Source organism: Neoarius graeffei, chromosome 12 (genome assembly GCF_027579695.1).
Source record: "Neoarius graeffei isolate fNeoGra1 chromosome 12, fNeoGra1.pri, whole genome shotgun sequence".
Classification (NCBI taxonomy): Eukaryota; Metazoa; Chordata; class Actinopteri; order Siluriformes; family Ariidae; genus Neoarius; species Neoarius graeffei.
In genome coordinates this window covers 65,630,389-65,645,085 of record NC_083580.1, presented here as the reverse complement: position 1 = coordinate 65,645,085, position 14,697 = coordinate 65,630,389, and the positions used below count along the sequence as shown (strand labels likewise).

Sequence of the window (14,697 nt, the reverse complement as noted above, 5' to 3'; positions counted from 1 at the left end):
TGACGTTAACCTCTGTTAGCCTATCAATGCATAGGGCCTGACTAGCCTTTGGTAACACACTAAACGAATTATCTTTCATTTTTGGCACTTTTTCTGTTTGTGTAGATGGGAAGACATACTGAGAATCCAAATCGCCAACATCTGAAATAATAATTGTTTTGAATTATTTCTTGTCTTATTTAATGAAGGTTGTAATAGAATTAGCCTACATTTGGCTTAAGCTGGATGAGACAGAGACATAATTTTATAGCCATTTGTTAAACAGCTGACAGGGAACGTAATTAACCGTTCCGGGAACGAATTTTTTTTGTTCTAACCGGTTCGGGAACGTCTATTTAATGGTGGAACCCAAAACCGGAAACGTTAAAATTCCGTTTCTGTTTGGAACGAACCAATAGGAAAAAAATTCTGGTTCAAAGCCCTGGTTCTGATGCCTAACCTTTACATGGACACTGCTATCTAATCTCATGACCGTGTTTCTGCTTCAGCTGGCTCGCATTCAGACGGACAGTGTGGCAGAGAAGCTGAAAGACTTGTACCCCGACGTGCACTTTGAAATAGGTAAGAGATCAGTGTACGACATGTGAAACAGCAGCGCAGTGCTTTCTTTGTGCTCTGAACTGATAAGGAGATCTTTTGAGGCCATTGTGAATTTCTCATCCGTTAATGTAAATACATTATCTATCTGTTATCATTCCTGATCCTGGAGAGAATGATGTGCTGCGTTTTGAAACGCATTACTTGAAACTGTAGCTTGCCCGTGTTGTAGTGACATTGCAAACGTCTGTTCCAGTTGCCATGTCGACGATAGGTGACAAAATACTCGACACTGCTCTATCAAAGGTAAGCCTTTTTTTTGGGGGGGGGGGAATTCTGGATTTTCCCGGACGTGCCTGATATGTAAGCTGCAAGATTTCAAAAGACTTCTCTTTCTTCTGCATGTAGTAAAATCAACAAAAATAACACACTGCATTCCATCTCTTTCTCTCTGTTCATCTTTCACTCACTTCCTGTTCTCAACGTGTTCATAAATATTATAAAACCCTGGGGAGGTTTCCAAAATGAGCCTTAGCTGTTGGATGTAAGATTCAAGAGGCGAAACAGTCTTACAGCATCTAATTCCGAAGAATTAATCAGTGAGAATTATTAAATGGAGAGGGCAGCTCGAGAGTAAGCCTATCGCAATTATTACATCATCTAATTGCAAGACGGAGTACGTGTGCGCGTGAATAATAGTGAGAACAGTGGAATGGTACAGCTACAAGGAATAGAGGTGGTCAAAGCAGATGTGTCCAAACATCTGGGGTCAACTGAACAAAGTAATGGTGATTGTGGAAGAGAGTTAAGCAATGATAGGTTTGTAAACTTAGATGAGCGTCTGTATGGACAGTTTTCACAGCACAGCTAGCGAGCATCTGTTATACCCACTCTTGACTCTAGATATAATCAAATCGCTGTATGAGGTAAATATTAACGCGCTCAGCGTGAGATCATTTCTTTGGTAGTAACTGAGTAACAAAGATTAATAACCTGCTGTTATTTAACAACACTTCACATTGTTAAATAACGGTAACTACACTTCATGTTGGCATGCATCACATCACCCATCACGCCATCGTTTAAAATTTCCTGTAACCGCACTCTCTATTGTGTTTTTATTCCTTACCTTTACCTTGACATGTAATCAAGTAATACTTAGTGGAGTTATTTCTCTGCTTGAGCCAAAACTTACTACAAATAACAATTAGCATATTGGTACAAAATCCTGCATTATTTATTACCTCTACCAATGAGATTATGTTTATGGTGCAGTTTCCTTGCACAAAACCTACTGACCTGATTTATATGAAACTTGGTGGAAGGGTGTAGCATGGGCCCAGGAAGAACCCATTAAATTTTGGAGTGGATCTGAGTCATGGGGCCGGTCTATGAATGCGTTTTCACTTTCGCTACTGTTGCGAGATGCAGCATTTGCCATACAGCTTAAAATCCTTTCGATGGATTTTTAGTGGTGACAAAACATAGCCAATGTAGAAATATGATTTCATATCATAATAACCATTCACAGGGATCGGTAATTGTCTCCGATACACACGTAGGCACATAAATCTGATAATTTTGGAAATGTATCCAGACGCATAAAGTGTTTGCGGTTGCAGATTTACATATCAAGATCATAAGAGTCGACTGTTTGTCCTTGGCGGAGATCTGCGCTCTCCAAGTGCCCTTCTAGTTAAGAGGGTTTTTTTTTGTTGTTTTTGTTTTTTCTGAAGTACAGTGGTGCTTGAAAGTTTATGAACCCTTTAGAATTTTCTATATTTCTGAATAAATATGACCTAAAACAACATCAGATTTTCACACAGGTCCTAAAAGTAGATAAAGAGAACCCAGTTAAACAAATGAGACAAAAATATTATACTTGGTCATTTATTTATTGAGGAAAATGATCCAATATTACATATCTGTGAGTAGCAAAAGTATGTGAACCTTTGCTTTCAGTATCTGGTGTGACCCCCTTGTGCAGCAATAACTGCAACTAAACGTTTCCGGTAACTGTTGATCAGTCCTGCACACCGGCTTGGAGGAATTTTAGCCCATTCCTCCGTACAGAACAGCTTCAACTCTGGGATGTTGGTGGGTTTCCTCACATGAACTGCTCGCTTCAGGTCCTTCCACAATGTTTCGAATGGATTAAGGTCAGGACTTTGACTTGGCCATTCCAAAACATTAACTTTATTCTTCTTTAACCATTCTTTGGTAGAACGACTTGTGTGCTTAGGGTCGTTGTCTTGCTGCATGACCCACCTTCTCTTGAGATTCAGTTCATGGACAGATGTCCTGACATTTTCTTTTAGAATTCGCTGGTATAATTCAGAATTCATTGTTCCATCAATGATGGCAAGCCGTCCTGGCCCAGATGCAGCAAAACAGGCCCAAACCATGATACTACCACCACCGTGTTTCACAGATGGGATAAGGTTCTTATGCTGGAATGCAGTGTTTTCCTTTCTCCAAACATAACGCTTCTCATTTAAACCAAAAAGTTCTATTTTGGTCTCATCCGTCCACAAAACATTTTTCCAATAGCCTTCTGGCTTTTGCAGATGAGCAGCAATGTTCTTTTTGGAGAGCAGTGGCTTTCTCCTTGCAACCCTGCCATGCACACCATTGTTGTTCAGTGTTCTCCTGATGGTGGACTCATGAACATTTAACATTATCCAATGGGAGAGAGGCCTTCAGTTGCTTTGAAGTTACCCTGGGGTCCTTTGTGACCTCGCCGACTATTATACGCCTTGCTCTTAGGTTACATCCACACGACAACGGCAACGAGATGTTATTTAAAAATATATCGCGTCCAAATGGGCAACAATCAGTAAAATATCAGGTCCATATGGCAACGCAATGCTTGCTGAAAACGATGCAATACACATGCCACACCTCTAGGGGCGCTGTAAGACGGTCCCTTCGGAGACACCAGAACAATAGAAGAAGTAAGGATGCATATTAGCCACAAAGTCAGGAAAATCTGTTTGTAAAATTACATTATAATGACCAAATACAATGAAAAGTATTTTTCCAGTCTCACCTGTGAAAGGTAATCCCATGTGATCTCGTTTGGATGGCAAACCTGTTGGTACAGTTAAACGCAGCTAATCTTTATTCTCCGCTTTGACCTCTCCAAAATGGCGGCGAGGATGACCTATGATTCTATGTGGAAGGCGGTGTCTTTAATGGTCTGGAATAAATTGAATGCTAATTAAATAATGATTAATTTGCTCCTCTACGCCCTTTTTGAGGAATGTATTGTAGGACTTAAACCCACATCTGAAGAGGTGAGATTGCTCTTTTTTTCTCTATTTTTGCTGGCGGGATTGACTCTCTCTCTCTCTCACTTTGCACCATTACACAATAAATATTCACAGTGAAAATATTTTGTAAGCGCGTTTCATGAACCAAGTTATAGGATTTGTTGACAACTCGCATCGCAATGAGAAGATCATTGGCACTACTGGTGTTAAGAATCAGACCATTTCATAAATGAATATTTTGCTGTAGAGCTGCAGTGTTTGTACAATTGCATGTTTTTGCTTCACTATTACCGTCACTATTCTGCTTCTTGCATTACTACTGTGAACTAACACTGAACATAATAATAATAATATCTAAGCTCGTGTTTCACTCTCACTAGTGCTCTGTAAGGCTTTTTCCTGGTGATATTCGTTACACTTCTACCCGGCGTGAAGCACTCACAGTCATGTGGTTGTGACGTCATCGTAAACAAATCCGTTTTACTCATCCAGACGACTTCACAACGGCAACGTTGCCAGATCTTTCCACTCTGGAACCCGTTCTCAAAAAGATTGCGTTTTGGGCACCCAAAACGCCGGTGCCGTGTGGACGCCAGGCCTAAACGATAAGCAATTGTATCGGAGTCACCTGAATCCGTTGCCGTGTGGACAGGGCCTTAGAGTGATCTTTGTTGGTCGACCACTCCTGAGGAGGGCAACAATGGTCTTGAATTTCCTCCATTTGTACACAATCTGTCTGACTGTGGATTGGTGGAGTCCAAACTCTTTAGAGATGGTTTTGTAACCTTTTCCAGCCTGACGAGCATCAACAATGCTTTTTCTGAGGTCCTCAGAAATCTTTGTTCGTGCCATGATGCACTACCAGATACTGAAAGCAAAGGTTCACATACTTTTGCCACTCACAGATATGTAATATTGGATCATTTTCCTCAATAAATAAATGACCAAGTATAATATTTTTGACTCCTTTGTTTAACTGGGTTCTCTTTATCTACTTTTAGGACTTGTGTGAAAATCTGATGATGTTTTAGGTCATAGTTATGCAGAAATATAGAAAATTCTAAAGGGTTCACAAACTTTCAAGCACCACTGTACGGTATAGTTTTATCTAGTATATAGGTGATGGATTTATTGTTTGTGCTTGGGTTGTAAACCCTAAGAGAAAATTGATGTAATTATTTTCAGTGTTGATAAACAGCTGTTTATGTACACGGTATACGCTGTGTGTTCTTGCTCTAGTGTGGCTTTGACAGATTTTTTTTCTATGTTTGCTATTTATTTTGCGGTGTTTTTCCTTTCATATCATCTCATCTCAACATTTATTTTCTCTGTCAGATAGGTGAAAAGAGTCTCTTCACAAAGGAGTTAGAAAACGCTTTGGAAAGAAAAGAGTAAGTCCACGTTTGATGATCTTTACATTGCTGAGTGTTCTGTTCAGTAGCCGTGTACACAACCACGTGTTTGATGTGTATTGAGAGACACTGGGGGGTTTTGTGTCCGTATGAAAGATGCCGTTGATCTTTCTGTTTTCACAGGGTTGACCTGGTCGTCCACTCTTTGAAAGACTTGCCCACGAGTCTTCCTGTGGGTTTTACTATAGGAGCCGTCCTCAAGTAAGTAGAACGAAAGCGTGTCCTGTGTACTGAGAAAACACAAGTGCTGGTTTCAGAGGCTTTTAGATGTTCCTCAGGGTATGGTTTCAGATGACGGTAGGTTTTGTTACTGAAAGGCAGGAGAGGCTAGATCCCGTCCTGGTGATCCCCCCCCCCCAAACTGTAACTCCAGCTATGTAATAGGCGAGAGGCCGAGGGCTACTGTAATGGAGATTGGCGCCACCCAATGTGCCTTAAGGTCCTGGTTAGTACTGGGAAGAGAGACTGCCTGGGAAGACCAGGTTCTGGCATGGGAGGGACCACATTAATTCGTTTTTAGTTTTAAAATGTGTCACTTTTGCTATGTTTACATTTGGTCTCCACGCTACTTCGGAGTTTTTGAGCCCCAAAAACAGAGATCTTTGGAAACACTGCTGGCGCCATTTTAATTAGCATTTTAGTTTAGATTGGCAAAAATGGGGGCGGCGCAGTGGTGTAGTGGTTAGCACTGTTGCCTCACAGCAAGAAATTCCTGCGTTCAAGTCCAGTGGCCGGCGAGGGCCTTTCTGTGTGGAGTTTGCATGTTCTCCGCGTGGGTTTCCTCCGGAATCGGCATCAGCAAAATGTTGTTTATACCAGCATGCACATGTCCAGTGTACGTGAAAGGTCATGTGATATGGCGTGCTAGTATAGATGGAGATTATTTCTGATACAGAGCTAAAACGCTCATCTGGACGGGCATCATTTTCATCTCATCTCATCTCATTATCTCTAGCCGCTTTATCCTGTTCTACAGGGTCGCAGGCAAGCTGGAGCCTATCCCAGCTGACTACGGGCGAAAGGCGGGGTACACCCTGGACAAGTCGCCAGGTCATCACAGGGCTGACACATAGACACAGACAGCCATTCACACTCACATTCACACCTACGGTCAATTTAGATTCACCAGTTAACCTAACCTGCATGTCTTTGGACTGTGGGGGAAACCGGAGCACCCGGAGGAAACCCACGCGGACACGGGGAGAACGTGCAAACTCCGCACAGAAAGGCCCTCGCCGGCCACGGGGCTCGAACCCAGACCTTCTTGCTGTGAGGCGACAGCGCTAACCACTACACCACCGTGCCACCCCCATCGTTTTCATTTTAACACTAAAACATATTAGTGTGAATGTAGCCTTAGTTGTGCTGTCCGTTTTATCTCTGTACCAGTTATTGTGGAGAAGGTTGAATTGTTTGCCCAGCCGGGGGCTCACAGCCCTCCACTTTCTCATCGCCCTGCTCACCAGCAGCTAAACACAGTCACGATACTCTACACACACAAACCCACCAGTGTCCGGATTAATTTTAAAATAAAATTGCAGCGATAACCTAATTCGTTTGTTTATACTGATTGGAAATGTCAGATAAATCAATTTCCATTCCACTGGTGGAAAGGACTGCAAGAAAAGCTTTAAACCGCATTTAGATTTCTGTCAAGCTGCTTCGTGAAAGTCTCATCTCATCATCTGTTGCCGCTTTATCCTGTTCTACAGGGTCACAGGCAAGCTGGAGCCTATCCCAGCTGACTATGGGCGAAAGGCGGGGTACACCCTGGACAAGTCGCCAGGTCATCACAGGGCTGACACATAGACACAGACAACCATTCACACTCACATTCACACCTACGCTCAATTTACATAGCTGCCAACTACTACGAATAAATCGTTTTGATTACGAAAATACGAATTTACTACAATAAAATACGATTTTGCCAATTTTCATGGGTCATTTTCAAAGTCTATCACCGGTGGGATTTGTATTTGATAAAACACTGCTTCGTTCCAAGCGGCAGATACTACGCCAAACTTCATTGGCTATTGCTTGTTCTCTCAGCCAATCAATGATGCTATTAGATCATCCATGGCACGCTATCATCTGGCCTTTGTTCACGAAGTTTCTGAACAAAGCATGGCGTTTCAAGCATTTGTTATGAAGATGTAGCGTAGTACTAATCTCTAAAGAAAGCATGGCTAAGGGGAAGGGTCAGCGCTTCAAGGACTTGTACCGAGAGGAGTTTCCCTTCATTTCTAAGTCAAGTAAGGGCGATCACTACCAGAGATGCCTACTAGTACGGATTGGCTGTATTTTGTACGGAGAAGTTACGTAAATACGATGTTACGACAAACAGTGTTATTCTGTACGGAATTATTATAAAGTCTTAAATTCCAGTGAGTTGTTTTTAAATGTCCAAGCGACTTTTTCAATCCATGCGCGATTCACGGCTTTTTTTTTTTTTTTACGACAACCACACATGCTGTGTGTGACATGCGCAGATTCCGCACATTTGTTCGCGCTATTTTCGATACGGTAGAATGGCCGTGCATTACACCCAGTCAAAAGGGCAATGGATACGTGCACTGCAAACTGTGTAGAACTGACATTAACATCACTCATGGTGGTCGCGATGACTGCAGGCGGCATGTCAACTCCAAAAAACATATGGAGTATGCTGAAATGGCGAGTCAGGCGGAAAGTAAATCTGGGGGGATCCAGCAGTTTTTTACGAAATCTGTGGATGAAAAGACACGGAACGTGACGCGTGCTGAAGCGGTGATGGTTGACCTATGCTTGGAGTCGAACTTGCCGATTAGTGCCATGAAATGTGAGTTAAACTTATTCAGTTTCTTTTTACATGTCTGATTTTTATTCACTGAAATATCAAACACTGGCTGTACTTCTTTAATTCAAAGTCTTTTCAGTGTTGCAAATGTACATGTAGTATGATCAAAAACAGAATTTTATGATTAGTGCTGTTGGGATTGTGGCAAAAAAATTGATCATTCCACTGTTTTAAATACAATTATAAATGTCATTTTATTCAGTGTCTCTTCTGAAGCATTATGTTGAAGTATTTATATATTGGGACGTTAAGATAACAATGTCGGACTGTCTTTGGCATGAAATAAGAAATTTTTTTTTTTTTTTTTTATTAGAATCCGTTAACAGGTAGAACATTTTGCCAGGCAATATAATATAATACTTTTGAGGAGTTACATTCAATACCAATGATTGGTAGTCAACCGTAATGTCTGCAAACAGGGAACACTATTGTATTTATAAAAATGTGATATATTGTATGCTCTAGAAATTTGTTGAGTGGAAATTCAGTTGAGATGGCTGCTCGTGTTTTGTTTATTCAGTTCACACAAAACAGTACTTTTTAATAATTTAAATGTTAAACATATTGGTATATACACCTCTTTATAATGGAAATGCGCATAATGCTACTGAAAGTCATTCCAAAATACTGAAAAATGTTTTCAAGAATACTGAAATTCAAAATTTGGGGTAGGCATCTCTGCTACGTGTTTTGTGCTCCATGTCGGCGAGACATTTCTATCAGTCATTGCGGGCGTTCTGATATCGTAACACGCGAAAAATTCTTTGTTTTTTTATCTTTGAAGTGCCATATTCATTGCCAATTTTCACATTTTGTTGTATATTTAATTTTGATGACAAAGTTCATAATATTTTTTTTATCAACTTTCATTGATGTAATATATTCTTAATTCATTTTTGTTTGTGACTAATGAATGAATGGTGTTAGATATTGCCAAGTTTATGTGGTGCAATAACATCAACTGTTGACTGAGTAAGCTCTAGTCTATTTCTCTAATGTGTACTTTGTCAAAAGTTATATGTGCCAATTGCATTGTTTGAAGTTTTTGCCTGATTCACTGACTATTTCCATACATTGTTGAAAAGAACTTTGCAAATTAATGTAAGATGATAGTTTAGTTTGTAGAATACATTTTGTCAAACTATTTTGTTTGTGTGATTTTTCAGGGTAGTTTTGCTAGAAAGCTTTGGCGGCAGCCCCCCCCCCCCAGACTCAGTACCCAACCTTGTATTACTATTTACAATTTCGGAATGTTGGCAGCTATGAATTTAGAGCCACCAGTTAACCTAACCTGCATGTCTTTGGACTGTGGGGGAAACCGGAGCACCCGGAGGAAACCCACACGGACACGGGGAGAACATGCAAACTCCACACAGGAAGGCCCTCGCCGGCCACGGGGCTCGAACCTGGACCTTCTTGCTGTGAGGCGACGGCGCTAACCACTACACCACCGTGCCGCCCCTTTGTGAAAGTCTATTGTTAAAAGTGGTATATAAGTAAATTTGAATTGAAATAAATAGAACTGACTGAATGATTCAGTGATTTCCTCCCAGTGTTCGAGTAAACCGAGACGATGGTGAGGCTTGTGTTTAAAGGGGAACAGAGGGCAATATATAGAGTAAATATAACAATAAAACACACATTAACGAACCTTATTCAAGACTTACAAAAGTTTTTTGTTCTAAGGTTGGAAAGTTATAGTGTTTTGAAAGTAGCTCGAGCAAACTATTTCCGCAGTTTGAACAGCCCGCCATGATATTAATTTTATCCAGTCAGAATGCACGTTCATTTTCTCTGCGTAACACTCATGACGTATGTATGTGCCCAGTTGTGTTGGCTCATTGAGGTTGGGAATAGCACGTGTGAAATACCTGTTTCTGCCTCTTGCGACGATTTCGCAAGTCCACGGGTGGCGCCTATCTCATTGCAGCAAATAAATTCTGCTGGACTCGTGAGCAACTCCACGTTACATTTTCCGCACGAGCACCACGCCGTGTCACCTGCACGCAGACGCTCTGCCCCACGCTCGCCATGCCCATGGTCAGCATCAGTCTCATCCTCGCCGTCATCCGAGCTTTCTTCTCTTATTTCATCACCGGAGTCGAGAGTACCTCTCCTAGGTTCAAACTGGTACCCTTCTAAGCCATAGCCTGCTTGCAGTGTGTCTTGCGGGATCTCTTCGTATGATTCGACAGAGCTGTCGCTTTCACTTGATGCACCCGACGCCATGATTACACGCTTATCTCCTCTATTTCGGAGAGTTCCGCTAGTGCAGTGGGTAGCGCTGACGTCACGGTCTTTTAAAAATGGCGACTCTTGTGCGGTTTAGCGTATAAAGTATTATATTTACAAATGCCAAGATATTTCGTTGTTTTCTAGTATATAAATTTGATAGAATACTTAAGAATATGTTACTTTGTCACATCAGCAACCGTATATATTATATTTGGTACCCCTTTAAATGCTGAGAGATGATCAAACCAAGACTGATGTGGATGATGCTGATAATCAAAGTGATTTCTGATTGTAAATGTAGAATTCTTAAAATGTGCCTGTAGTGTTGTCCATAGATTGGTGTATACACTCACCGGCCACTTTATTAGGAACTTGCTGTTGATTCCTGTTCTTGGCTGCAGGAGTGGAACCCAATGTGGTCTTCTGCTGTTTATACTGAGATGTTTTTCTGCTCACCACGGTTGTAAAGAGTTGCTCTGAGTTACTATACCCTTCCTGGCACCTCAAACCAATCTGGCCATTTTCCTCTGACCCTCTCTTATCAACAAGGCGTTTGTTTCCACCCACAGAACTGTCGCTCGCTCACTCAGTGTGTTTTTTTTTTTCGTACCATTCTATCTGTGTAAACTCGAGATACTGTTTGTTGTGTGTGAAAACCCCAGGAGATACCGCAGCCGTTTCTGAAATACTCGAACCAGTCCATCTGGCTCAAACCAACACCCATGCCACAGTGAAAGAAAGTCAGACTTTGAGATCACAATTTTTCCCATTCTGATGTGTGACGTGAACATTAACTGAAGATTTGTATCCATGTGATTTGATGTATTGTGCTGCAGTGAAGGGATCGGCTGATTTAGAGGACTGCATAAAACCGCAGGTGGCTGGGGGTTCCTAATAAAGTGGCCAGTGAGTGTATTTAATAAACATGTATATATTTATTTCCTCTAAAGGCGAGAAAACCCCTTTGATGCAGTCGTTTTGCACCCCAAAAATGTTGGGAAACGTCTCGATTCACTACCGAACAAGAGGTATGACAGGTCTTCCATTACACTAACCGTTTCCTGTAGTGGTTCTTTATCATCTGAGAGTCATTCTATAATTAGGGGTACATTTCATGTAAAGCAAAATCTCAAAATATCAGTATTCTTTTTCAATAAATAACCTATGTTTCCATGGTATATACCGTCAAGTTCCTAAACAAATTAATTGCCAAGCTTAATCTTAAATTACTTTTAAAATGTTTTAATGAAAATGAACATTTGATTGTTTATTTTGTCAACCGTGTTACGGACAAATGTTATGTCATCTTAAACATATATAAAAATACTGCACATTTGAAAACACATTTGTTTGAAAGTGCTTAAGTCCATTAACAAGATGTTTTTAATTAATCTGTACAACTGTTATGGAAAATATGAATTTTGAGCTTCATAAATAGGATTTTATGGTTCACTGTGATGCAGAATGACACTTTTTTCAACATAAATCCTTGTTACGTCAAATTTAGTTGTTCTCCCTCCTTATACAAGACTTCCCTATCCAGAGATAATCCCCAATCTTTTATTTTACAGTTCATCAAACACATAAGAGATTTATAGCACAAAAAACACTTGCAACACAGTTGACAGGCAATGTAACACAATTGACGGGAGTAACACAGTTGACAGGGCAGAAGAACAAGAGGACACTTTTTAGGATAAAAAGAGCTTTTTATTGTTTTAAATTTAACTACAAATAAGCTGATGAATTCAGGTGAACTGTTAAAACAACATTTAGACACAATTTCAGAGAAACGTAGCTTATTTAACAAATTGAACATATTAAATCATTCTGTTTGTTTGTCTGTCAATATGAAGATTAAGTGACAAAAACGTACTCCTCCTCAACTGTGTCATAGCTGATGGGTAACACAGTTGACGGTAACACGGTTGACATTTCGGCCATTTTTAGAGTGTTGTGCTAACTGCAGACCTCAGAGCTTTCGCTACAAGACCTTAATCAATTCATATTTTTATTATCTTTAGCTGTATACTTTGTAAATACAATTTCTAAATCAGGTTTATATGAATATGTTGACAACACAGTTGACAGACAATTAACCCTCTCTAGGACTATACAACAGTATTGATGAAAATATTGAAGAGGTGAACTCAACTTACCACACGGTCTTCAAATTTCCCACCAAAGAGGATATGACATCACATGATGTTGGTCACATGACTTAGGACCAAACCATTTGCCGATTTATGGGGGGGGGTTTCAGTGGGTAACACAGTTGACATAAGTTTCTCGGACGCACACAAAATTCTTCATTTAATTTATAATATAAAGCATTTTAGGCTTTTAAACACTTTTTGTCATATTATAATAATTACCATGAATAAATATTTGTAAAAATTTTAAACAAAAACCTTTTTTTAAAATGTAAATATGAAGACCAAACCTGACATTTGGAAAATCGGACAGCATAAAAACACCAAATTCCAGTATTATATATGCATTTTTGCAGAGTAAAATGATGTAATTTGTTGACTTTTTGTATTATATAAAAGAGAAATGTGTGCTAATGTACAAAAGATCATTGGCTGAAGTTAATAGTTAGTGAAATTGACAAATACAGCACATGGACTTGAGATGTACCCCTAATTATAGAATGACTCCTATGCTTTGTGTGTGGTTTTTTTCTTTTTCATTCGTTTTTCAAATGCGCCTTCTTTAGCATTGTAGGCACGAGTTCCCTTCGCCGGGCTGCGCAGCTAAAGAAACGGTTTCCTCACCTGGAGTTTAAGGACATTGTATCTTTTTTTTTTTTCTAAGGCATTATTTCCATTCAGCTGTTTTCTTGCTTAAAGAGAGTATATAAAATCAGAGTGTTCCTTAGCGAGGTGTTTTAGAGAGGTAACCTCAACACTCGCCTGAAGAAGCTGGACGAGAGCAGTGACTTCGCTGCTATTATTCTGGCTGCAGCTGGACTGAAGAGGATGGACTGGGAAAGGAGAATCAGCCAGGTATCTGTGTTTCTCACTTCAGAAAGCTCAGAGTTCCCTCTTATTAGCTCACCCTTACAATCATTTAATGTTAGATCTTTGTTTCAGCCAAACTGGTTGAATTACTTCTTCCATTGATACCCAAATATCAAACAAATGTTAAAAAAAAAAAACAATAGATAGTAACAGTGTTGTTCCTTCAACCTTCTCTGAATTATCCTGGGTTAGTGATGCCCCTTTTTCCACCAACAAGGAACAGGTTCTGTTTGGGTTCACACACCAAATTTTGAACAATTCAGAGCATTTTGACAAAAAATGAATTGGTCTAGAACCAAAATATAGCTGGTTAGCTCATCCGGTCGTAGGCCAGGCTGGATAAGCTTATGCGATCACGCGTCGTCCGTCCACAATTCACAAAAATCGCTACTCCTCCTACAGGATTGATCAGATTTCAATCAAACTCTCATACAATGTTCCCCAGGTGGTTGTGCATAAAAGTTGTCTTGACGGTGGCGCCACCTGTCATGTTTACGATTTTATGGGCGTCTGAATTTTTTGGGTGACTCGTCACGTTAAACACTACTCTTCGTAAACTGTTGCGACGTTTTCACTGAAACTCACCCAGAAGACTCTAAAGGCACATTCCAACAAGACTTGTTCACCAGGTGGCGCCACCTGCCACATTTACGATTTTATGGGCGTCTGAATTTTTTGGGTGACTCGTCACGTTAAACACTACTCTTCGTAAACTGTTGCGACGTTTTCACTGAAACTCACCCAGAAGACTCTAAAGGCACATTCCAACAAGACTTGTTCACCAGGTGGCGCCATCTACCATGGATGAGGCAACAGAGGGGTCACGTGCCATGTCACGAAAATCACTACTTCTCCTACAGGAGTGATCAGATTTTGATCAAACTCGTATGGGATGTTCCCCAGGTTGATATATGTATAAAAGTTGTCAAGACGATGGTGCCACCTGTCATATTTAACATTTCATGGGCGTTTGAAAATTTTGGGTGACTCGTCACACCAAACATGACTGTTCCTAAACTGCTAGGATGTTTTCACTGAAACTCACCCAGAAGACTCTAAAGGCACATTCCAACAAGACTTGTTCACCAGGTGGCGCCACCTGCCACATTTACGATTTTAAGGGCGTTTGAATTTTTTGGGTGACTCGTCACGTTAAACACTACTCTTCGTAAACTGTTGCGACGTTTTCACTGAAACTCACCCAGAAGACTCTAAAGGCACATTCCAACAAGACTCGTTCACCAGGTGGCGCCATCTACCATGGATGAGGCAACAGAGGGGTCACGTGCCATGTCACGAAAATCACTACTTCTCCTACAGGAGTGATCAGATTTTGATCAAACTCGTATGGAATGTTCCCCAGGTTGATATGTATAAAA

General features: G+C 40.5%; 1 protein-coding gene across 1 annotated transcript in view; it reads left to right on the top strand.

Moving 5' to 3' along the window:
- The window catches only part of LOC132895532 (porphobilinogen deaminase-like), a 43,113-nt gene that overhangs the window by 20,399 nt on the left and 8,017 nt on the right, over window positions 1-14,697 (top strand). The window contains exons 3-9 of the mRNA XM_060936255.1: window positions 489-561; window positions 794-843; window positions 5,145-5,200; window positions 5,345-5,422; window positions 11,246-11,323; window positions 13,015-13,090; window positions 13,190-13,303. Coding sequence (XP_060792238.1) covers window positions 489-561; window positions 794-843; window positions 5,145-5,200; window positions 5,345-5,422; window positions 11,246-11,323; window positions 13,015-13,090; window positions 13,190-13,303 — 525 coding nt within the window. The remainder of the gene's footprint in view (window positions 1-488; window positions 562-793; window positions 844-5,144; window positions 5,201-5,344; window positions 5,423-11,245; window positions 11,324-13,014; window positions 13,091-13,189; window positions 13,304-14,697) is intronic.